At 41.6% G+C, this 23,818-nt stretch overlaps 2 protein-coding genes across 6 annotated transcripts in view; both read left to right on the forward strand.

The window, feature by feature from the left end:
• ADCK2 (aarF domain containing kinase 2) overlaps nt 1–10,561 on the forward strand; it is a 14,305-nt gene extending 3,744 nt beyond the window's left edge. Inside the window, exons 3-9 of one of the 2 annotated variants that reach the window (XM_027842380.1) lie at nt 119–247; nt 1,311–1,406; nt 2,648–2,896; nt 5,250–5,378; nt 6,396–6,449; nt 7,617–7,788; nt 9,862–10,561. In XM_027842380.1, coding sequence (XP_027698181.1) covers nt 119–247; nt 1,311–1,406; nt 2,648–2,896; nt 5,250–5,378; nt 6,396–6,449; nt 7,617–7,769 — 810 coding nt within the window. In that variant the 3' untranslated portion in view covers nt 7,770–7,788; nt 9,862–10,561. Of the gene's footprint in view, nt 1–118; nt 248–1,310; nt 1,407–2,647; nt 2,897–5,249; nt 5,379–6,395; nt 6,450–7,616; nt 8,218–9,861 lie in introns of those variants that run through there. The other variant, XM_027842381.1, reaches the window with a different exon arrangement.
• A 1,340-nt stretch (nt 10,562–11,901) lies between these two features.
• Nucleotides 11,902–21,884, forward strand: NDUFB2 (NADH:ubiquinone oxidoreductase subunit B2). 4 transcript variants are annotated; one of them, XR_003567326.1, is made up of 5 exons: nt 11,902–12,041; nt 13,733–13,877; nt 17,219–17,315; nt 21,248–21,294; nt 21,628–21,884. XR_003567326.1 is itself a non-coding variant. In XM_027842374.1 (4 exons), exons 1-3 carry the CDS (start codon nt 11,935–11,937, stop codon nt 17,291–17,293), a joined length of 327 nt encoding a protein of 108 aa, XP_027698175.1. In that variant the 5' UTR covers nt 11,902–11,934; the 3' UTR covers nt 17,294–17,315; nt 21,628–21,882. The 4 variants fall into 4 exon arrangements, 3 of the variants coding, with proteins under 3 accessions (XP_027698175.1, XP_027698174.1, XP_027698176.1); XM_027842374.1 differs by lacking the exon at nt 21,248–21,294 and having other exon boundaries at nt 21,628–21,882; XM_027842373.1 differs by lacking the exons at nt 21,248–21,294; nt 21,628–21,884 and having other exon boundaries at nt 17,219–17,445.
• The last annotated feature ends 1,934 nt before the right edge of the window (nt 21,885–23,818 follow it).

A 23,818-nucleotide genomic window follows, 5' to 3' on the forward strand; every position in this document is an offset into this window, starting at 1 on the left:
TGTGTATGGTGGGGAGTAGTGGCCAATGAGATCGGAAGAGAGGTGAGGGCCAGACTGTGAGGGGCTTCAGAAGCTAAACAAAGTGCACCTTCATCTCTCATCTTTTCTTTTTGTACAGATTGACTTGCGGTATGAAGCTCGGAATCTAGAGTGCTTCCAAAACAATTTCCTGGATGTGAATTTTGTCAGGTTCCCTACTCCTCTGCAGCCCTTTGTCACCAGAGATGTTCTAGTGGAAACATTTGAAGTAAGAATGAAAGGAAATAATTTATATGTATTATATATATATATATATATATATATATATGTATATATACATATATAAAATCTAAAGTGTGTGTGTGTGTACATTATGTGTAATATACTTAGGACAGGCCAGTGTTCATCTCTGAGAAATAGAGGCAGCATGGTCTAGGGAGAAAAGGACCGACCTGGTGGTCAGTTTGAGTCTGGGCTAGGACACTTACTGTTTTGGTGATTGTGGGCAAATAAGTCTTCAAAGATCCTCCTCTCCTAGCCCCAGAAAGGCAGATTTACCTTTATATAAGGAAAAGCCTTTCTAATAACAAGAGCTATTCAGAAGTGGAATGGGCTGCTTCAGAAGACAGAAGATTTCCCCTTGCCTTTAAGCAAAGGCTGGATGAGTGAACATTGGGAAGAGAGTTCTCTTATTCAAATACAGGTTAGACAAGGTGGCTTCTGAGATCTGTGATTCCTGTGGGGAATGTCTAACTTGGGAGTGTGATGTAGTTGGAGAGAGTCAGGAGGGCATGGAGCCAGGGGAGACCGGGGTTTAAATTCTACCTCTGATGCTAGCTGTCCAAACATGGACAACCTTGCTGAGTCCCAGTTTGGTCATCTGCAAAATGGGCAGAATACCTGTATCACCTACTTTGCAGGGTTGTTATAAGTATCAAATGATATAATGCTCATAAAATTTTCTGTCATTATGAAAATCAATGGCTATCTATTTTTATTGCTATTATTGGAAATGAAATGTACCAGGATGTGCCCTATGGTGTCCTAGTCAAATACAGAATGCTAACTGGGCTGGATGGATCCAGGATTATTGGTCCTAGCCTGTTGTGACATAGGATCATCATATCCCATGATCTCTCTTTTCATCCTTCTTTGTAAGGGACTGTAAAAGGACTGACCTGGGTGAGTGAAGTTTGGTTAAGCATCTGCTGGGAAAGCAACCTTGATATGTTAACTAGGGAAGGGGTAGACTAATAAGACTCCTCTCCTCCCCCTCTGGGCAGGAGGTAGGGGCATCAAACTGACACTTTTTCCTCTCTCCTTGCTTTAAGGAGAGTGTTCCTGTGTCCTGTTATCAGAAGTCCGAGATTCCCACAAAGCTGAAGGGGAAAATAGCAAAGCTGGGGATAGACATGCTTCTGAAGATGGTAAGAACTGGGATGCTGTAAAGTCCCAGAACTCTACCTGTTGGGAGAATGGACTAGGAAACGTGCCCTGGGCTGAGATGAAAAGGAGATGACATCTGCAGGTGTGCCCCACTTTAGGAAACCCGCATGAACCAATGTCAGAACCCGAGGATGAGGGCATGGTCCTTCACATTACAAAAGGATCCCTTCCTTTCTGCCTTCTGCTGGTTTCTGGTGCCATGCTCTGCCAACTGTTGGAAAGAGGGCTGGCTCCACAACTTTCTAGGCCCCCGTGTGCTCCCTGCTCCATAGCCAGTGCTGATTGTTTGCTTGCCCCCTCCCAATGACTTCCTCTGCATCCTGGAGGGCTCAAAATAATATCCCTCTTTGCCCACCAGCAGACTGCCCTTGGTGCCCTCAACATCATCTCTCCCACTACCCATAAATGCAAATGAAGGAGAATGGTTCAAATGTAATTTTTAAGATTATAGTGAGTTGAGCACCATTAATTGGACTATTTGAAAGACTGACTAGAATCAGTGAAAAGTCTAAATTATGAGATGTTTTAAAGAAGTTGTGTTACTTTTAAGCACATATGATTATGAAAATAAGGTTAATAAGGTGCTACCAAATTTTTCGAGGTCTTAGATGACCTAAGATTTGTGTTGTTTTAATGAATGGATAAGAATCATTTGCAATTGGCATACTATTAGTTCAACTCCACAAGTTCAAATAAGTGCTGATAAAGCGCTTTAACATAATTATGGGTTAAATAGTCCCTTATCTAGTTTATTGTCTTATTTTATTTAGAGGATACCTTTCCCCCATCTTCCAGATAAAATCAAAGCTAAGCGTCAGTCTCACCAGCCCTTATCTGCACTGTGAATTTTTTATTGATGGGGTCCTAATTAATGAGACTTTGTGGTATTTGTTATTAGAAACAGCATGATGTGGAGTTGGCTTGAGAATCAGAAGACCTGGGTTTAAGCCCCATCCCTGATAGCCTGGCAAGGCACTCCATGCTCCAGGTCACTCTCTTGGACCACAAGGTGCAGACAAAAAGCTAATCTCCATTAATAGAGAGTGTCATCGTTAGGAGTAGCTTTATACCAATGAAATCAGAGATCTAGTACAAAAATTGTATTCGTACATGTACCATTAATGTGGATAACTGAGAACTGAACACAAATTTAAAAGAATTTTCCCCTCGGCAGTGAGAAAGTGGTGGGCCTCACCTATTCATGATATGGATCCCTTTCCAGGTATTTGTTGACAATTTTGTCCACGCCGACCTACACCCTGGGAACATCCTGGTCCAGGGAGCAGAACTTCCTAAGGAGTGCCAAGACCAGAGGAGCCTGGGGGACACGTATGACACCCTGATGTCGGACGTCAGACCTGCTTCTTCCCTACTGAGGCTGGTCCTGCTGGATGCAGGCATTGTGGCAGGGCTGCAGGCAGCCGACCTGGAGAATTTCCGGGCAGTCTTCACTGCAGTGGCCATGGGGCAGGTGAGACTTGTGGTTCACGCAGCGGTCAAGCAGGGGGTCTGAGCACTGGTTTTATTCCAAGAGTTGAGGATTTTCGAGCTCTGCCATTCAGCTTATAATGCTTATAAATGTCTAATTTTACCTGGAGGGCATGGGCTTTAAAATATCTGGAGCTCGAGGGACCTTGGAGGCTTCTTTATAAACAAGGAAACTGAGGCTGAGAGATAGTAAATGACTTGGTCACACAGGTAGTGAAGGTCAGTGGCAGGATTTGAACTCAGTCCTCCTGACTCCAAGGCCAACTCTATCCACTGCATCTCCTAACCCCCCCCAAACACACACACAGTACACATGATATTAAGTATGTATATATGTGTATGTATATTTGCATATGAGCAGCTAGGTGGCTCAGTGGATAGACAACTGGGCTTGGAATTAGGACTCATCTTCATGAGTTCAAATCTGTCCTTGGACACTTACTAGCTCTGTGATCCTGGGTAAGTCACCTAACCTTGTTTGCCTCAGTTTTCTTATCTGTAAAATGAGCTGGAGAAGGAAATGGCAAACCACTACAGTATCTTTGCCAAGAAAACCCCAAATGGGTCATGAAGAATTGGGCGTGACTGAAATAACAATAACAGCAATAAAATACGTGTGTCTATGTGTATATGTACACATACATACATAGATAGATACATACACAGACACACATATATGTGTGTATATATGTGTGTGTACATATATAATACATATACATATATACATATATATATAAATTCTTAAGATTTCCTTACACTCTAATAGAATTGTTTTGCCTCCAAAACAGCTGATGGTATATGCTATGGTGAAAACTCACCATGGAGGGGAATGCTCTAATTTTACAAAAGGGAAAAAGACTGTGGTCCCAGAGACATCACATAAAATTTTAGAGCTGTGAGGGGTCCCCATTTTACAGATGGAGAAATTCATACTCAGAGATTTGTCCAGGCCTAAGCAGCTGGGTGATGCAGTGGATTGAATTCTTGGCCTGGAGTCAGGAAGAAGGGAGTTCAAATCCAGCTTCAGACACTTACTAGCTGTGTGATCCAGGGCAAGTCACTTAACCTTTGTTTGCCTCAGTTTCCTCTTCTGTAAAATGGTGATAATAAGAGCACCCACCTCCCAGGGTTGTTGTGAGGATCAAATGAGATAATTGGCAGAGCACTTAGCACAAATGCTTGTTCCTTTCCTTGTCCCTCTCCCCCCACCAGAATAGTGAGTATGAGAGCACTAGAACTGAAGTCCTTCCTGACTTATTTGGAGATACCCGCTTTCTCCTCCACCTCGAATCATACGGCCTCTCAAATCATGCCATACACAAAACACTAGTCACTCTCTCTATTTTTCCTTGTGGCATGTGTTTTCCCACATAGGGAAATCCTTCTTCCCTTCGAGGGCATGGATGCTAAGCATGTGGCATACTGCCTGGTCCCACTGGCTGCTTGGGCTTTTTGTAACAGACCTATGGTAGTTTGTGGGTGATTTGGGGGCATAAAGTTAAAAAAGATTGGGCATCTAAAAATAGAATTATATTAGGAATAGGTGAGAGAGTAGGACTGTGAAGGAAATTTAGGCAGAGCTGTCTAAATGTACACCAGCTAATTCTCTAAGAAAGTTTTTTAAGTAGTAGAAGTGCCCAGTGGGATGTGGGAGTTAGGTTATTCAGATACTTCAATCATGTTTGACTCTTCATGACCCCATTTGGGTTTTCTTGGGAAAGATACTGGAGTGGTTTGCCATTTCTTTCTCCAGCTCAATTTACAGATGAGGAAACTGAGGCAAACAGGGTTAAGTGACTTGCCCAGGGTCACACAGCTAGTAAGTATCTGAGGCTGGATTTGAACTCAGGAAGATGAGTCTTCCTGATTCCAGGCCTGGTGCTTTATCTACCATACCACTTAGCTGCCCTTGGGAGTTAGGTTACTACAGTTATATCCTAGGTTCCTATAATGTATCTGAGGGTATGTGGGAGGAGGGTGAAGTGCATACAGATGAGATAGGTGAGATGCAACGTCACATAGTAGAGTACTGGACTTCAAGTCAGGAAGACCTGGGTTTAAATCTTACCCCAGACAATTATTAGCTCTATGGACTTTGGAAGGTCATTTAACCTCCTCTTCCTCAGTTTCCTCATCTGCTAAACAGCAGGTTAAAGTGAATGGTTAAAGTCCCTCCCAGCTCTAAATCTGTGACCCTATATTGGTGAGTAGCATGCCCCAAGTCTTCCAGTATCTATATGACTTAGGGAGATGGGAACTGAAACTGACCTTTCTCCTAATGCCAACACCTTCGAGGAATGGCACTCACAAGCTTTCTCTTTACTTGTGGTCTTCAGGGTGAAAGAGTGGCTGAGCTCATCTTGCATCATGCCCGGGCCAATGAGTGCCAGGATGTGGAGAAATTCAAAACCGAGATGGCGGTGCTAGTGACCCAGGCCAGGAAGAACACCATTACTCTGGAAAAGGTAGGCAGGCCAGGAGCTGGGAACACAAGCAAGCAGGAAAAAACCCTCTTCTTAGGCTTGGTTAGTGCCTTCTTTCTTTGCTAGGGCAGATCTCAAGCTATATAGAGCTGGGGAGTGGAAGAGATGTTTCTGACTGAAGGACTATGTGGTCTCTGTTTTAAGGCAGATCAATCCAATCTAACTCCCAATAAGCATTCTAAGTGCCTACTATTTGCAGGCACTATGCTAGGATTAAAAAAAAAAAACACAACTCAACATTCCCTTCCCTCAGAAAGCTTACATTCTTCGTGGTGTGGCGGGAGAAACAGTAAAATGAAGGAGATAGGAAGTCACCATGTTTTTCTCCTTTAAGTCTTCCAGCCATAGGTCAGCCCATTACATCGAATGGTGCTCCAAAATGTGATTTTCTCCTTAGGCGCTCAGGGTGGGTCTCTTGGAGGCAGAATGTTACAATAGAAAGAAACCTGGCATCAGAGGAGCTGATCACACTTCCGATGCTTACTACATGTGTGACCTTGGGCAAGGATTTTCCTGGGCCTTAATCTCCTCATCTTTGAAATCAGGGAGTTGGGCTAGATGGCTTCTAGACCCATAAGCCAATATGATAATAAGTAAATTAATAGTTTACTTAAATTATGTAAGAAAATGACCACAGGTCAGCTCTGGAGATACAGTTGTAAGCAGGACCAGCCTTCTCATTCATTCCAGTGACTTTTTTGTTGCTTTTTTGTGTGATGGGAAATGTATGGACATGATCTGTAGGGCCTCTTGCCCCAAAGAGAGAAAAGATCCTTAGACTGAACAGTTTTAAGATGCCCACCCCTACCCTTTCCCCCCTGTTTAAACCAGCCCTCCTCAATAAAGCGCTCATACGGACTTCAGGGACTGGGAAGTCCCTATACCCTTCTTGAGCAGTCAATGAGCTCCTCTCCTCCCCGACCTTTTGTTTTTTTTTGTGGGAGTGAGGAGGGAAGTGATACTTTTAGGCTCTTTAATAAGGTTTGCTTTTCCTAACAGCTTCAAGTATCAAACCTGCTCTCCAGTGTCTTTAAGCTGCTGATGACCCATAAGGTAAGCCCAGACTCTAAGCTGGACCTTCTGCCTACAGGCCCAGGCCACCTGGGTAGGGGTGGGGCATCCTAGAACTGAGCAGAGTGGTTGCAGCGACCTTATGGTACAAACAGGATTTGGCAGGGGACAGGGGATGTTTAGTTTAGGTAAGAATAAACTCTTGTAAAGCACTTTAGTAGCAGCAATTCAAAAATAAGTTGGGCTAAGAGTTACAAAGGATAAATAGAGTCTAGCATATAGCAGGCACTTAATAAATACTTGTTAATTGACTAGAATCCATTACAGCAGGTACCCAAAACCTCTATAGCCAACCCTGTTAACCTGGTTTTTGTTTTGATAAGGAATTGGAAGTAGTAAAAATTTAATGTATGTATGCATGCATGCATGTAAATGTGCATTATATGTATATACATATGTGTACAAATAAAGGCACAAGTTATGGAATCTCTATATACATGGGTACATATATGTTTACATATACATACTTATCCATGCATGTGTATGTACATACACACATACATATGTCCCTCCTGGTTTATTGCCTTGTGGCAGAGGGGCGGGCATAGCTCAATGAAACTAAGCGCTATGCTGTTCGGGTTACTTAGACAGACGGGTCATAGCGGAGAGTTATGATAAAAAGTGACCCACTGGAGAAGGAAATGACGAACCATTCCAGTATCTTTGCTAAGAAAACCCCACGGACAGCTGCTTCTCTTGTTTGTCCTTCATTCTGGAAGGGGACCATGACCTCAGGAAGGTGATGCCATGGCAGGTGGATTGGATTGAAGTGAGGGAGGGCTGGGCAGAGTCACCAGTCTCAATCTCTCCTCCGGAGCCTTCTGGGTCCAGTGGTAAGATACGGATCAGGACCACTGGAGATGGCCCTGCATGCAGTGGGACACCGTGGCCTTTTTAAGCTAAGGTCTTTCCCAGGTCTCGGTTAGACTGAGGTAGAGCCCATTCAGTGATTAAGGCTAGGTGAGAAGAAAAAAAAGAAAAATATACAATTAGATTGGGACTGGCTGGAGTTCATGGTGTTAGAGAAGGGACAGGGTAAGGCAGTGCTCGGAGGGTAGAGACCTGAAATGGAAGTACCACTGAGGGCACTAACATGTGTATGATGAGACTTTAAAAAGCACTGCTCTGCCTCTGTTCTTGCTATTTCAGGTCAAGCTTGAGAGTAACTTTGCCTCGATTGTCTTTGCGATCATGGTGTTAGAAGGGCTCGGCCGCTCGCTGGACCCCAAACTGGATATCTTGGAGGCAGCCAAACCCTTTCTTATAAAAAACTCGACGTTTCCCCCCTGGCTGCAATGGTGAAGGCAAAGGGTTTCACCAGGTAAATGCCAGCATCCCTCATGAAGCTATCCTGGGACAGCCAGGGCGTCATCTTCCTTTCATTCTGGGTTGGTTCCAAGAAGGCTGACTATTAGACTCTGAGACAACTTGATTGGCTGAAGTACATGGTTGAGGAACTCATGGAATACCCTAAGTACTAGTACTTTATTAGTCGACCGTCACCCGGCAGATGTGAATGAGTTGATTGTAGAAGAGAATGAATACTTTTCTTTACCATCCCCACCCCAACATACACAGACACATTCACTTTCTGTCTCTCTCTTGGGCTTAAGGTCCATGGCTATTTTGAAAAGTGATTGAAAAGTGAATAGAGTCCTAGATTTGGTCTCAGGAGGGATGAGTTTGAATCCTGTCCCCGTGTAATTTACTTATCCTCCCTCAGCCTCAGTTCCCTCATCTGTAAAATGAGGATAATAACTGTACCTACTTCACAGGGGTGTTGTGAGGCTCAAATGAGTTAATATATTTAAGGAGTTTTTCAAATTTTAAAATGCTAAATATATATATATATATATATAAAATCAGCTATAATTATTATTATAATATTTAATAATTAAAGGTACCATAAATAAGGGTACCATTGTCAATGGTGATTACAACATTGTTTAGCATTTGTTAAGGAGCATGCTATTACTGAACACAACATAAGTTTGGGGGCATGACTGACAAGGAGCAGGGAAGTGGTGGCCCCTTTCCTCTGAATAACATATGGCATGTATGCCATATAAAAAAAGAGAATTCTAGGCTATCACCTTTCTCCTTTTCCCCAATTACAGAGTTATCTCCATTTCTTTCCTTGTAAGCAGAAAACAGGATTTTGGTTAGTGTATATGTTACTGTGAGAAGCAGCATGGCTTAGTGGTTAGAGAGCTGGCCTTGAAACCAGGAAGACCTGGATTCAAGTGTTGCCTCTAACACATACTAGCCATTTAACTGGACAAATTATTTAACCTCAGTGCTCTGGGGGCAGCTAGGGGGCGCCACAGTGCAGACTGCTGGGCCCGGAGTCAGTAAGCCAAGGTCAAATGTGACCTCAGACATTTCTTAGCTGTGTGACCTTGGGCAAGTCACTTAACCTTTGTTTGCTTCCCTCAGTTTCCTCAACTGTAAAATGGCGACAATAAGAGCACCTACCTCACAGGGTCATTGGGAGGATCAAATGAGATGTTTGTAAGATGCATAGCACAGTGCCTGGCAATATAATAAATTAATAATAATAGATGCTTTTATTATTAGATTTGGTGGTGTGAGGCATTATTTAGGATAACATTATATATTAGGGTAGTACTGTTATTAAGATATTCTTATCTTCCAATGATTTCATACTCTGACTGTTCTTCAAGAAGAAAACATAGGGGAATGGGGAAAAACCTGTTTGGGTTTATTGAAGATTCACCTTAGAGATTGTAAGCTCTAGGAGGGCAGGGCTGGTATTATTTAAATTTGTATCACTTTAATTGCAATGACTGATTTGGGTCCCAGAGTATGGAATGTGAAATATACTTTACCTCTCTCTGGGTAGAGAGGTGGGAGATTATGGGAACATTTAGATAAATGCTGTCATTTTTACTTAGCTGTTTGTTACAACAAAGGTGTGTGTGTGTGTATGTGTGTGTGGTGGGGGCTTTTGGGATATGATTATGATTCTGGTTTAAAAAACGGAAGTCTTTTAAAAAAAAAAGCTTAAAAAGTATAACCCTCCCACTACCTAGTATGGTGCTTTCTGAATAGCAGGGACTTAATAAGGGGTTTGTTGAATTGAATTGAATAGCTGGGCCTGTTGGATGGTCAGACAATACCATATTAGTTCAAATATAGGCCACACTCCACTTCCCACCCCCCACGTGGTTTGTACAAAACCTGCGTCGTAGCTGTCCTTAACACTCTTCGTATGAGAATAAAGTGACAAAGATGAAATGACAGTGATGATAATAAAACATCTTTATCTGAATTAAAAGAAACATAAAATAGAACATTTACAGTCAACATTAATATATGGTAATGGCAGATAATAATTTTTCATTGTCTTTTTCCTTGCCTCTTCCTCCTTCAGACTCCAGGTACTCTGATCTGACCTAGGGATTGAATGAGCCTAAGGACCAGCGGGCCCTCTACCGTTCCACTGAACCTGTAGCATTTCTAGGTCTTTCCATCAGCCCCACTATTGTCTCCCTCAATGATATTATAAGCTTCTGGACAGCATGGACCTCTCATTTTTCTTATTTGTATCCCAATTGTTTAATATACTGCTTGGCACATAGTAAGCACTTAACAAATGCCTATTCATTCATTCAATCAATGAATACACTGTTCTGGCCCAGAAGTGTCTTGAGGAGAGAGGTATATTTAATTATTTGTTCAAAATGAGACTTTTATTTAGTTGGCTACATTTCCAACCCTTTTGAACATGTTTGGTTCTTGGTGGGATGAAGCCATAGTCTGCAGATGACCAGCAGCAGACCTTATGGCAATCCTGGCTTTAGAGGCCATGGACATAGAAGATTGTGGGAGTTAAGTTCCACCTACACTGAGCTGTGATTTTAACAAGGGGGGCCCAGGGGAGGTTGTTTTAGAAAGTGATATATTACAGGACTGACTATAGAGTTAGGAAGACCTAGTTTCAAATCCTGCTTCACACTGAAGCTGTGTGGCCCTGGGCAAATCACTTAACCTATCTGAGCCTCAGCAAGATGCCTTTCCGGAGATCTTTAAAGCAGTTCCTTCCCTTCTGAGATTATTTCTAATTTACCTTGTTTATTTCTTGCATGTACTTAGTTGTTTGCATGTTGTCTTTCCTGTTAGAATGCGAGTTCCTTAGAGGGAAGGAACTGTTTTTGACTTTCTTCACCCCAGGACTTAGCACAAGTTGTGGCACACAGAGCTTAATAAATGCTTGCTGATTATTTATGAAGATCAACCGAGGTTTAAAGTGAAATACCGTTGTTGTTCAGTCCTGTCTAACTCTTCATGACCCCATTTTCGGGGTTTTCGTGGCAGAGATACTGGAGTGGTTTCCCATTTCCCTCTCCAGCTCATTTTACAGATGAGGAGAATTAGGCAAACAAGGTGAAGTGATTTGTCCATAGTCACACTGCTAGGAAGTGTCTGAGGCCACATTTGAACTCAGGTCTTCCTGTCTCCAGGCCTGGCACTCTTATCCACTGAGTCACCTAGCTGCCTAAAAAAGCAACATATATGGTACCTACTACTACCACTTACTACCATCACCACCACCACCACTACTACTTCTACTAGTACTACTAGTACTTCCAGCTCACAATCTATGACTCCAGGATACCTACAATTACTATTTTGCCACGATCACCAAAGATGCCAACCCGATTACTTTATCTCTGCTTTGAACAATTTAGTCAGTGCATGCTGGGGGCTATAATAGTTTTCATTCACTGGGAAGTAAAATAAAATTAAATCTTACGACTCTACAACTCCAATCATACAGAGAACACACCTAGCTACGTTTTGGTTCTAGGTCCTGCAAAGTCTTCCTACACGCGTCTCCCGGCGTGGGGGTGGGGCAGTGGTCAGGCGTGGTTACAGGATACGTCACTCCGGGGCAACGGACGGCGTCCTCGTTGCTAGGAGACCACCTAAGTCCGCCCAGGACTGAACCACTCCAGAGAGCTCAGGGACCGACAGGCTACTTCTCGCCCCCTCCGCGGCTGACTAGCATCTACCCAAAGGAGACGTTACCAGAACGCTCCAGGAAGAAAGATGCTTCCTCTGCTAGAAGACCAGAAGGAGCCCTGCTGCTCCCCGCGACCACATCCTGAACCCCCTTCCCCACGCGAAGCGGGAGACATAGTTGGGTCCGAAACTGGAAGAATCCATTCGCTTCTATACGGGGGGAGGGGAAGGACGCAGTGCGAAGAATGAAGAATCAGGGCTTCTTTCCCACTTGGCTGAAGTAGAGCACTGCAAACTCCAGCTTGGCCCCCCGAGCCGCGTCAACGCTAGACTGACTGAGGGTCTCGCGAGCATCTCCCGAAACGACTGGAGACACCCCCGCTCACTACGCCGACGGGGGAAGTGACGTCTGGGGAAGGGGCGGAGTCAGATCGCGACGGCTCCGGAGCGTTCTGCCCCGGCTCTGCGGACTGCGGCGGTCATGTCGGCGCTGAGGCGGCTGGGCCCTTTCCTTCGCGAGGGAGGCCGGCGCTTCCTGGAGGGTCCGAGCGAGCGGACTGCTGATTGCGGCATCGGAGCAGTCCGGTAGTGAGTGTTGACTGGTGGATGGAGGGGTTTTCGGTCGCGTCTTTCTGTCCCCGGGTCCGCCGTCACCTTGAAGGGCGCTTAGAGGGGACTACAAATCCCAGGATGCTAACCTGAAGCACCCTGCCTCCGCCCCAGGGCATTTGTGGGCTCTAGTGGGGAGGCGGTGATTGGACCACCCTGACTTTATGCCCGCCTCTCGTCGCGCTCCTCCCTCTTTTCCCCTCCCCCTCCCTTGTTTCTTCCTCTTCCCCCCTCTACCCCCGTGCATTAGTAGAATCTATGCAATGGCAGCGCTGGCTGAAATGGCACGTTCTAGACGACCGAGGCCAAACCCTTCATTTTCGGAGGAAATAAGGAAACCCCAGAGAGGGGTTACTTTTGAGCCCAGTCAGCAAGAGTTATTTATTGAGTGCTTATTATGGCCTTGTGTTCGTTCATTCATTTAATAAACATGTATTAAGCGCCAACTGTGTGCCAAGCACTGGGTTAAGTACTCGGCATACAAAGAATGGCAAAAGAGAGCCCATGTCCTCCAGGAGCTCACAATCTCGTGAGGGAGATAACATGCAAACAGCCACGTATTTGGGATTCATTTATTAAGTAAACGTGTATTTGAGTGCCTGCTATGTGTCAGGCACTGTGTTAAGCACTAGGGATACAAAGACAGTCCCCTGCCTTCAAGGAACTAAGAGTCCAATGGGGGAGACCACAGGCAGACAATCACGTGCAAACAGTATATTCAGGATAAATTGGATATAATCATGGAGGGAAAGCTCTAGCACTAAGGAGGATTGGGAAAGGTTACTTGCAGAAGATGGGGTTTGAGTTGAACCTTGAAGGAAGTAGCTTCCTGTTAACTACAGGATCACTGTCTCTGGGCCTTTGCACTGGATACAGGAGCTGGAATTTACTTCCTCCTCACCTCTATCTCTTAGAATCCCTAGTTTCCCTCAAGGTTAAGTTGAAGCACTACCTTCTACATGAAGCCTTCTTTACCTGGTGCTTCAGCTACTTTCCCCAAAAGTCATGTCCTATACGTTTTGTATCACAATGCCATGTCCACAGCGAGTATGTAATAAATTTTTGTTGGATTTAAGTCCTACTAAACCAGGCCGTCCTATCTCTCCTTTCTCTTGCAGTGTATCTGTTTTAGCTGTGTTCTTTAGTCAAGCAAGAATATTTTCCAAACCAAAGAAAAGTTATTTTTCTTTGCCTCTCTGCCTTAAATATTTTGAAGAATATATAAAATTTTAATAAGAGGGGAGTACAGGTATGAGGTGTATTTATATGGGTCTAGGATCTCCTTAATATTGAAGCTCCATCCAGTGTTGCAGTTTGCAACCCATTCATCCCTGCTCATCCTCAGATTCATGTCCATGTCCTCCCACAAGTCTGCTATGGGAGCTGTACCTACCTTGCAGGAGATCTTCCTTGATTTCACCTGTGCAGTTATTCTATATAATAATTTATTAAAATGAAACTTCTCTATTATAATAATTATGCTTCACATTGCTCTAGAATTTATAGAGCATTTTCGCATCTCATTTGATCCACATTTACCACAACCCTATGAACTGCAGTTGGGGAAAGCGTATTTGTGAGTTCAGTTGGTTGGGGGATTTGTAATTCTGAAAAATCAAATGCATTGCTGATGTAACAAGCACTTAAAAAAGATCTTTTCTGAATCGTAGTGCTGGAAGTGGTGTACACATTCAGCCCCGATACCGGCAGTATCCCCAGCTGACAAAATCTCAGGTGTTCCAGGCTGAGCTGTTAAGTGCTACAATGTGGTTTTGGATTCTTTGGCGTTTTTGGCATGATTCAGATGCTGTACTGGTAAGTTTTGGAATATAATTTTTTTTATTTGTGAATATTGATAAACACTCAAAAACTTTGTTCTGTATCCTTCGTTATTGTTCGTGATTTGTAGATGCCAATTCTGCTTCTGCTATAGAGTATAAATGCCATACTAGTTCAGCCTGGAATTCTCTGATGGGGGACACTGTGGGAGATCATGCTTGCCTTCTAGGACATCAATTTTAAAAGTTAGGGATGAACTATCAGATATCTTCGCTTTCTTTAACACAATCAGTTATGAGTCAGAGATCCAAGATACCTAAGATATAAGATATCTAAACTGAAGATTCTTAATCTGCGGTCTGTGGGATTTCAAGGGGACCTTGAACTTGGATGGGAAAAGAAAACATACTGATTTTTACTAACCTCTAATTGAAATCTGGCATTTCCTCCAGTTATTTAAAAAACATTCTGAGAAGGGGTCCATAGGCTTTGCTAAAATGTCAAAGGGGTCCATAACACAAAAAAGATTAAGATCTAACCTAGATCTTTCTTAAACACATTTATATATTCAGCTTCTTGTGCATTTTTGTTTTTTTGCGGGGGGGATCAAAAACTTCTATAAATTTGCTGTCATTTTTGTATTTCGAATAATAGGATCTTAGGGTCATAGATTGAGAATTTGAACCTTAGAAGTCAAATAGACCAACCCACTCATTTTATAGATGAGGAAACTGGTCAAGACACTCACATAGCAAGCGGCAGAGCTGGGATTTGGAACTCAGCCCTCGGACCCTACATTCAGCACTCTTCCCATTGTGCCACCCTGCTTCCCATCTTGTCTAGAAAGGTGTCATGAGAGACTGTCAGAGGTCTTGATAAAAATCTAGGAATACTCCACCTGTGACATTTTCCTAATCTGTCAGTATAGTAACCCTATCAAAAAAGATAATAAGGTTAGTCTGGTATGACCTATTCTTGATGAACTGATGGCTCTTCTTGATCACTGCTTCCTTTTCTAAATTCTTTTTTATAATACATTCTAAAAGTCTTGATTGTTCAAAATAACCTCTTGTCAGATCTTCAAAAGTGGGATCAGAAGCTGTTGTTAGGACCACTAAGAAATAGTTCCTGAATAAAAAAGCTACAAAGGAGTGGCTATGTCATGTATCCTGACCAAATAAATTAGGTCCTTCTTGCATGATGGTGGAGCTTAAGGGTCGAGAGATAATAGAATACATTATCAAAGTAATTGTTTTCCCCAGTTTATGAACCATCTTAGCTAGCAGCTTAGGGAGACTGCCACAAGTCACTGCATGTAAACCAGCTAAAAGGAAATTATCTAATTTGGACGTATCTCCTATTTTGCTGTTTAAATAGTTACTAATGGGGCTAGGATCATCTCAGAGGACTAGCTGGATGAGGATCGATCCCTGTGGCAAGTGTAGTTCCAAAGTTCAGTCTGTAGTCTGGGTCTGTTTTTAAGGTCCTGTCCAACTCTTAAGATTCTGTTTAACTTTAAACCCAGAATATATGATAAGTGGGCTTTTCATGACACTTCCCATGTCCTATAAGTTTAAACTTAGCCTTTCCTTCAAGCTTCAGTGGCTTCCCCTTAGTATTCTGCTTTTTAATAAACAAATTCATACTTATCCTATCTTTACCCATCATGATTTCATAAACTTTTCTCGTATTATGTCTTAGCTCTTGTCTTTCTGGACAGTTTTTCCTTTAGTTTGTCTCACAGTGAAGCCTGCCCATCCTCATGTCATTTTAGTTCTTTCCTGAACTTTTGTCAACTCATGTATGGCTTTCATGTGTTGTAGCAGGAAATGAGGTGTGTCCCCTCCAGCTTTGAGATTCTTTTAATTTTCTTGTCCTAGTTTGCGTGAATGAATGAATGAATGAATTTATTAAGTTCTTACTATGTGCAAAACACTGTGCCACATCCTCAGCATGCAAAAAGAAAAGGCAGTCCTTGCTCTTAGCTCACATTCTAATGGAATCCTATTCTATGTGCAAAAGTACCATGATTTTATATAAGAATAGGGTAATGCTTTCTGGCTTATTTCTTTTGATGTCTTTTGTTTTTATGTAATCTGAATTTCCTCCTGTACCTCTTCCCCTGACCACTCCTAGAGAACTGTCCTTTATAACAAAGATTACTGATTTTTTTCATCAAAAATATCTGATGTTATATGCAATATTACATATTTGTCACAATACCCCTCTACCTTTGCAAAGTAGCGGGATGAGGTATCTTATATCTTTTCTTTGGGGCCAAGCTTCTTCTTTGTAATTTTTTTGCAACATTAATTTTTTATTGTTTTGTGGTGGTAGTTCTTTCCATTTCCATTGTTGTAGTCCTATATATTGTTCTTGCTCTGCTTATTTTATTTGTATCATTTCATGTCTTCATACTTCTGAGTTGGGTGACTTCAATTCTCTCAACAAGATAAATATGTGAAATCAAGGTACCCATGGTGGCAAGAGAAGAAAAGGTTTGGAATAATCTTTAGATTAGATAAGGAGTTGATAAAGGTAGAGTAAAAGGATTGTGGAACAGCATTGAAGTGCCAGCTGATATTACGTAACATGAATTTGTAGTGTCACAGAGACTGTTCTGTGGAAAGTCCAGGCATAAAAGAGAGGTGAGGTTGAAGGTGGTGAGGTTCTCCATCCATTCTTATTTGTGGGTGCCTGGCCTCTTCATCAGAAGCTGAGGCCACTCAGAGATCAGCTTAGCAATCCACATAGGAACAAACAACTGTATGAAGAATGCATATTGTCCAGGTTATATTGAATTATTCTATCAGTACATATATCTTGGGCACCTCGGTGGTGCAGTGCCTGGAGTCTGGAGGATCTGAGTTCAAATGTGGCCTCAGACGCTTACTAGCTCTGTGACCCTCTAGTATCTTTGCCAAGAAAAATCCAAATGGCATCATGGAGAGTTGGAAATGACAATAAAAAACATGTGTCTTGGATAACCTCTACAGGTAGACAATAAATTGGGTCCAGCATTGAGGAAGAGCAGGCTGGATTGTATTTGGGAAATCATACAGTGCCTCCAGTCAACCAATCTGTGCTTTACAAAGATGGAGAGGTTTAAAGAATTCAGTCTACAGCACAGAGCTGAACAGGTCACAAATAGAAGAAAGGTTAGGACATCAAACAGGTTAAGCAGTAGCGTTCGGTCATCAAGTATGAAAGGGGACTGGGAAAAAGGAGGAGTGCCAGAGAAGCGTGCAGCCAATTACCGGGGTTATTTTCTCTTGGGTAGATAATACTGTTTCTCACTATTTTATGTTTTTTTTTTTTAATTTGTTTTCTCTAGTTAAATGGATGTGTGATTTTTTTTTTTAAATTGTTTTCACCAGGGTCATTTTCCATATCCAGATCCTTCTCAGTGGACAGATGAAGAATTGGGTATTCCCCCTGATGATGAAGACTAAAGCAATGTCATCACTACTACAAGTAGGTGCTACCAAGCACCTCATTTCCCATTAATTACAACTACCTTTCAAATTTAAAAAATGTGTAATTGATGTTATTCTTTTTCACCATAATTGTCACTTCACAATAAATAACCCCCCTTCCCCCCATGGACTCTTTTTTTTTTTTTAAATAACAAATGAGTGCAGTAAAGGAAAACACTTGGCTACATCTTAAAATGTATGCCTCATTCCTCACCCATAGAAAACCACCTTTCTTCAGAGAGGTTAGAGGCATGTTTCGCCATCAGTCCTCCTGAGTCAGGATTAGACAGTGCATTAATCAGAGTTGTGAAATATTTCAATGTTATTTTCTTTTAGGTTATTATAGTCATTTTGGAAATTGTCTTCCTGGTTCTGCTTTTTTTGCCCTAAATTAGTTCATACAAGTCTTTCTCAGTTTCTCTGAATTTTTTATAGTCTGATGTTATAATAATATTCCATTACAGTCTTATAATATGATTTGTTCAGCCACTTATCAATCAGTAGACACGCATTTTTCTAGTTGTTTGCTATTACAAAAAGTGCTGCTATAAATATTTTTGTATATATGGGACCTTTCCCTCCTTCTTTGATTTCCCTGGGATATGTGTGTGGTATTACTGGGTAAAAGGGTATGTACAGTTTAGTGACTTTTAGGAAATTTTTTGTAAGGATTTCGTAGTTTAGTAACTTTTTAGGAAATTGTTTTCAAGAATGGACTAATTCACAGCTGTACCAGTGCTATATTAGAGTGTCAGTCTTCCTGAAACCCTCTGTCACCATTTTTATTTTGGCTTCCCTGCCAGGTGAAACTTGAATTACTTTAACTTGCACGTGTCTTATGCGTAATTTGGAGTGTTCTCTCATATGTTTGTTGATAGTTTGCATTTCTTCTTTTGAAAACCACCTGTTTTTGTTTTTATATACTTGTCCCTAAATAGCTTAGATATTTGTTATAAAAACTTTTTCCCCAATTAACTGCTTCCCTTCTAAGTGTAACTCTGTTAGTTTTGTTCTTACAAAAACCTGTTGATTCTTTGTAGTCAGAATTGTCCATTTTGTCTACTGTGATTCTCTGTTCCTTGTTTAAGGATTCTCTCCCTGGCCATAATTATGGCAGGCATCTCCTTCCATTTTCCTCTAATTTTTCTATGATGTGACCATTGTATATTTAGATGATGTGTCCATCGAGAGCTTCTTGTGTTCAGTGATAGACACAATTAACTTTTGAGAGATGTGCACTCCTTTCAAGATGATCTCTCAGAAGTAGGCTACATGCTGTACAAGACGTTTATTACTTTATTTCTGCTTCTGTTCTTATTTCTTTTTTCTCCTGAGCTCTGTCATTTTTTCTAAATACTTTTCATTAAGTATTCCTTTATTTTGGTTCTGTTCTTTTTTTAAAACACTAATTTATTAGAATTCTGTCCTCCCCTACTTATGCTGAGAGTTTTAGATCTCCAGTGTCCCGCTATCTGCCTTTGGTGGCAAAAATCTAGAGTTCCGACCCCATGGAAAACAATTTATTAGGACATGCTTCATTTAAGAGTGCAGAAAATTGGAGCAGCTAGGTGGTGCAGTGGATAGAGTACCGGCCCTTAAGTCAGGACGACCTGAGTTCAAATCTGGCCTCAGGCACATGATACTCACTAGCTGTGTGACCCTGGGCAAGTCACTTAACCCTGATTGCCTCACCAAAAAAAAAAGAGTGCAGAAAATCAGGGTTTTTTTCTCCCTTTTAAAGTGAGGATACTGAAAAGATCCTACCCTCCACTCCTGTCCCCCAAACAACAACAATCTCAAACTGTATTGTTTGGATTTAGCTAAGAAATCTTAGTGAATACTTATGGAACATTTGCTATGTACTAGCTAATTACTGTAAAAATTTAAACAGATTAAAAATTTTGATGATGTTCCAAATCTAAGGCTCTAAAGTATTTCAAAATCAGTGGTTTAGTAAATTAGTGAGATGTTTGTCTTTTCAGAATTTTGAGGGAGGAAATAGCTAAAATTTATATAGTGCTTTGACGTTTGCATAGCACTGTACATAGGTTATTTCGTTTGATCTTCACAACAAGCCTGTGAGGTAGGTGCTATTATCCCTATTTTACCGATGAGGAAACTGAGGCTTAGAGAGATTAAGGGACATGCACAGGGTCATACTAGTAAATGTGTGAGGCAGGATCTAAAGTCAGGCCTTCCTCATTCCAAGTCCTTTGCTTCTATCTGTAGGCCCAGAGGGGTTATGTTTTCACTCCAACAAATGGACCTCTTATATAGAAATAGTATTTTTTGAGGGGAGCCCAAGGGACAGGTTTCTGTGGTTCCCTTGAGGTGACATCTCAGAAAGATGTTGAGCTTCTTTCCCAACTTGCCTCTTGGAGGATGCAAGATGCTCACTGTTGCTATGTGTAAACAGTGTAGTCATGTATATAGTGGTGAATCCCAGGCTGTGAGGGATGAATAGCTGTCCATACCATTTCAGAATGATCCCTCCACAAAGAAAGGCTTTTGTTTGAAACCCTTTCTCAGTGTTTTTAGGTTTAAGCCAGCCTAAGTTTTTGTGCTAAGGGAACCTGTTTCCTAGGGTTCTCCAGAACTGGGTAGGTCCCTGTGATGTATTTCCTTCAGGGTGTAAACTGGTTTTTACATAAGAGATGAAAAAAAATAAACTTCATGGTAAAAATGGTGTGCTCAGATGATCATTAAACTTATTTTCCGTCATTTCTAGTGAGTGTAGGAATACACAGGGGGAATAGCATTCACTCATAGCCAAAAATTATGTTACAATTTTTCTAGCTTTCCAGTTGGATTAAGGGGGTTGGAGAAAGTAACAATAATACCTTTAAGCAAGAAATTATTGTAGCAAAATGGGATTTGAGAATGTGCATGTTGGGAATTTGGGGAAAAGATTGAACCTTGAGCCCTTTGGGTAGGAATAGTCTCAAGAAAGCTTGAATCTGGCCCAAAATCTGTGGTATAGACATCTTTATGAAAATTCATTTGGAGGTGAGTTTGGGGCAAATTACATTTTTACCAGCCCATTTTAGATGAGGAGGCCGGGAAGAGGTTTAAAATGTCAGCTACTCTTCATCACAGCCTCCAGAGGGAGTGGAATGGAAGGTTACCATAGCAACAGCGTGTGTGTGTGTGTGTGTGTGTGTGTGTGTGTGTGTGTATTCACAAAGTAATTGCACACAATTCAGCGTGTCTGCAGTCTTTCAAAAATAAGATTGTTCCAGTCCTCTTAGGCATTTTGGTCACCTTTTATTAGGATACTTGTGGTCATAACTAATTCTTCCCTTCCCGACTTCCAATTAGTCCTTATGGTCTGTTCTTGCCAAAATGAACTTGATTATATTCTCTTGAATTGTCTTTTGCTTTGCATGTATACAAACCTTGTTTCCATCCAAATTGTGAGCTCAGTGATTTTTTAAAAACTATGAACTTAAACATCAACAAATCTAAATATGTCCGTATGCTAAAAATAAAGAGAATTATATTTGAAACCATGAATCTCTATTCCATGCAGCTTGGTTTTTGTTTTAAAAATGTTATATTGAGAGGCAGGCTGGTATGGTGGGTAGAGAGCTGGCCTCAGAACCACGAAGACCAGGTTTGTTCAAGTCTCATCTCTGAAGTATACTTGCTGTGTAACCCTGGGCAATTCATTTACCTCTTGGCACTTTGGGCAACTTTTTAAGATTATACGTTGCAGAGAAGATGCTAACCTGCAATTGGTAGCAGTTCCCTATGCCAATGAAATTACAAGTCCATTTCTATTCCTAAGAGGATAATACCAACTGTGTTACTTGTCTGTCCCCTTCTGAACTGCCTTCTGTGTATTTTTAATGTTTTATTTTCACTTTTTTTTTTTTTTTTGCATCTCACTTGCTAACACATTTCCCTCCTTTAACTTTCCTCCCCACCTAGAAGAGCCTTCCCTTGGAACAAGTCAGTCAGAGTCCAGCAAAGCCAAGGCATGTATGACTATCTAAAATGTCTGTCTCACTCTATGCCTGTCGTCTGAACCTTCTCTGCCAAGACGTGGGAAACTTGTTTTATCACAAGTCCTATGGAGTCATGATCACTCGTTACATTTATCCAAGTTCTTAATTTTAAAAAGTTGTTTTCCTTTACATTATTGCAGACTCACTTATTTAAGAATACTTCCCCTCCCCCCCCCGCCCCGCGCTTGGCAGACAATTCAGTTCTACAGTATCTAAATAACTAATAACTACCATAGGTTTTAGTTACTGGATTTCATTGGATAAAAGTATTTTAAATCCCGTTCTTCACTTATTTACCTGCAGGGGCCAGCTGTGATCTTCGGGAGAATTTATTTTGTTGGTACAGATGTGATGATGCTAATTAAAGTTAAATTCACATGAATGACAGTCTGCCTTTTTCCTTTGATGATGGGTGAGCTTTGTGCATAGTTAGCAAGCCTTGGGCCAACTGGAGTCATAGCTTAGAGTGGGAAAAATCTATTTCACCTATTACAAGCATATCAGTGTTACTACACATTCAATGTTTTAGTGTTGCTGTAGGAATAATCTCAAGTCTTTTACTCATGGTTTGATTTATGTATAACATTTAAATGTCCTATATATGTGCTAAGTACCAAACTAGTAACTTTTAACAATAAAACAAACCAAACAGGAAAAGTTGGGAGAGACATTTTTTTTTTTATCCTTTTCTCCACGCCCCAAAGTAGAAGTGCTTCCCCTCTATGTCCAGGGAGGTATGGTGCAGGGAGAGTCTTACATCAGTTGAGAAGATAGCAGGATAGTTAAGGGACCTCAGTTCAAATTATGGCTGTGACTCTATTAGGAAGGAGGGAGGGAAGGAGAGAAGGAAAGAGGAAGGAAACAAGCATTTATTACATGCCTATATGCCAGGCACTATGCTAAGCACTTCACAAACATCTCTTTTGACCTCCACAGCAACCCCGAGGGGTAGGTGCTATTAATATCCCTATTTTAGAGTTGAGGAGGTGGAGAGAAACAGGTTATAAAGTGACTGCCCAGGGTCACTCATCGAGTAAGTGTCTTGAGTTCACATCTAAACTGGATTTTCTGCCTCCAGGCTCTAACTCCCATGCCGCCTGTTTGTCAATAGGTAAATCACAACCTCTTTGATCCTTTGTTTCTTCTGCTGTAAAATGAGGATAATAACTATGGTATTGTGAGATTCCAATGAGGTGATATACATATAAATTGCTTTATAGATCTTAAAATATTATAAATATCAGCTGACATCACAGGGACTGTGTGATATAGTAGAAAGAGCCCTGGGTTTGAATCCCCTCTCTGCTACTATTAGCTGTGAAAACTGGGCAGAGTCAAGGGTTGTGCTGGAGCTGGTTCTAATAATGCAAGTTAAACTTAGAAGGGGTATGTGTGTGTGTAGACATTTTTTTTTCTGGAGAGCCAGTGGTTAAAGGTTTACTAGCACAACCTCTTCATCCATCTAGGCTTCCGCATCCCAGCTGTAAACTAGGGATCCTCCGGAGAGACAGGTACAATCTAAAAGCAAATCATAAGTGGGGATTTGGAGTCAGGGGACCTGGGTTTGAATCCTGACCCTACTAATTACCCTTGTGAACAGTCAACAAGCATTTGTTGACTATGACCATGGGCAAGTCACTTAACTACTCTGGGCCTCAGTTTCTTCAGCTGTAAAATGAATGCCTGATGGATCTAAATACGGTGCTCCTCCTTAGGCCCTTCTTTCAGAAATCAGCGTTTCTTGAACTATCAAGCCTTGTCAGAACTTTGCTCAGGCTTTCTCACAGATGGAGTGTCTTCCTTCCTCCAGGAGGGTTTTGAAATCATTAGTAAGGGTTTACTTAGCAGTTACTAGCTTGAGTAGAAAGACCTATCTTGCAGTAAGTTCTCTCTTAATGAGGAGAGGCTGGTAAGAAGGAGTGGCTACAAAGAGAAGCATTAAGTGGTGAGATTTGTGGATTCCTTTCACTTTGTTCCTGGATGAATGGGGCTGGTGGAAATTTGTCTCAATGCCTCATTTTTCTATAGTTATATTCATACACATCAGCTTGTTTCCATGGACCTGATTCAATCTGAGAAACACCAAGGCATTGCAGATACAAAGCCTCAGGACCCAAAAAAGAAATAAATGGTCTCTGACCTCAAAATGCTTATGTTCTACTTGTAGGAAAAACAACATGTCCACAAATTAGTATAAGGAAAATGGAGGCAATGGTAAGAATGAATGTGGGGATGAGGGAAAGCTTCAGAAGAGATTGAAAGATTCTAAGAAGTGGAAGGAGAACATTCTAGGAACGGTTAAGACCTTGTACAAATGTATAGAAAAGGGAGGGGGAAGAGTAAATTTGCTGGAAGACTTAGTAGTACAGTTTGGCTAGAGAGTAGAGTTTGGGAGGGGCTGGTATGAAATACATCTGGAAAAATGGATGGAAGTCAGATTGTGGAAAGCCTTGAATGCTAGGTAAAGAGTTTCTTTTTGTCTTAGTGGCAATGG

Source organism: Vombatus ursinus, unplaced genomic scaffold (genome assembly GCF_900497805.2).
Source record: "Vombatus ursinus unplaced genomic scaffold, bare-nosed wombat genome assembly UNPS02014870.1, whole genome shotgun sequence".
In the NCBI taxonomy this organism is placed as follows: domain Eukaryota; kingdom Metazoa; phylum Chordata; class Mammalia; order Diprotodontia; family Vombatidae; genus Vombatus; species Vombatus ursinus.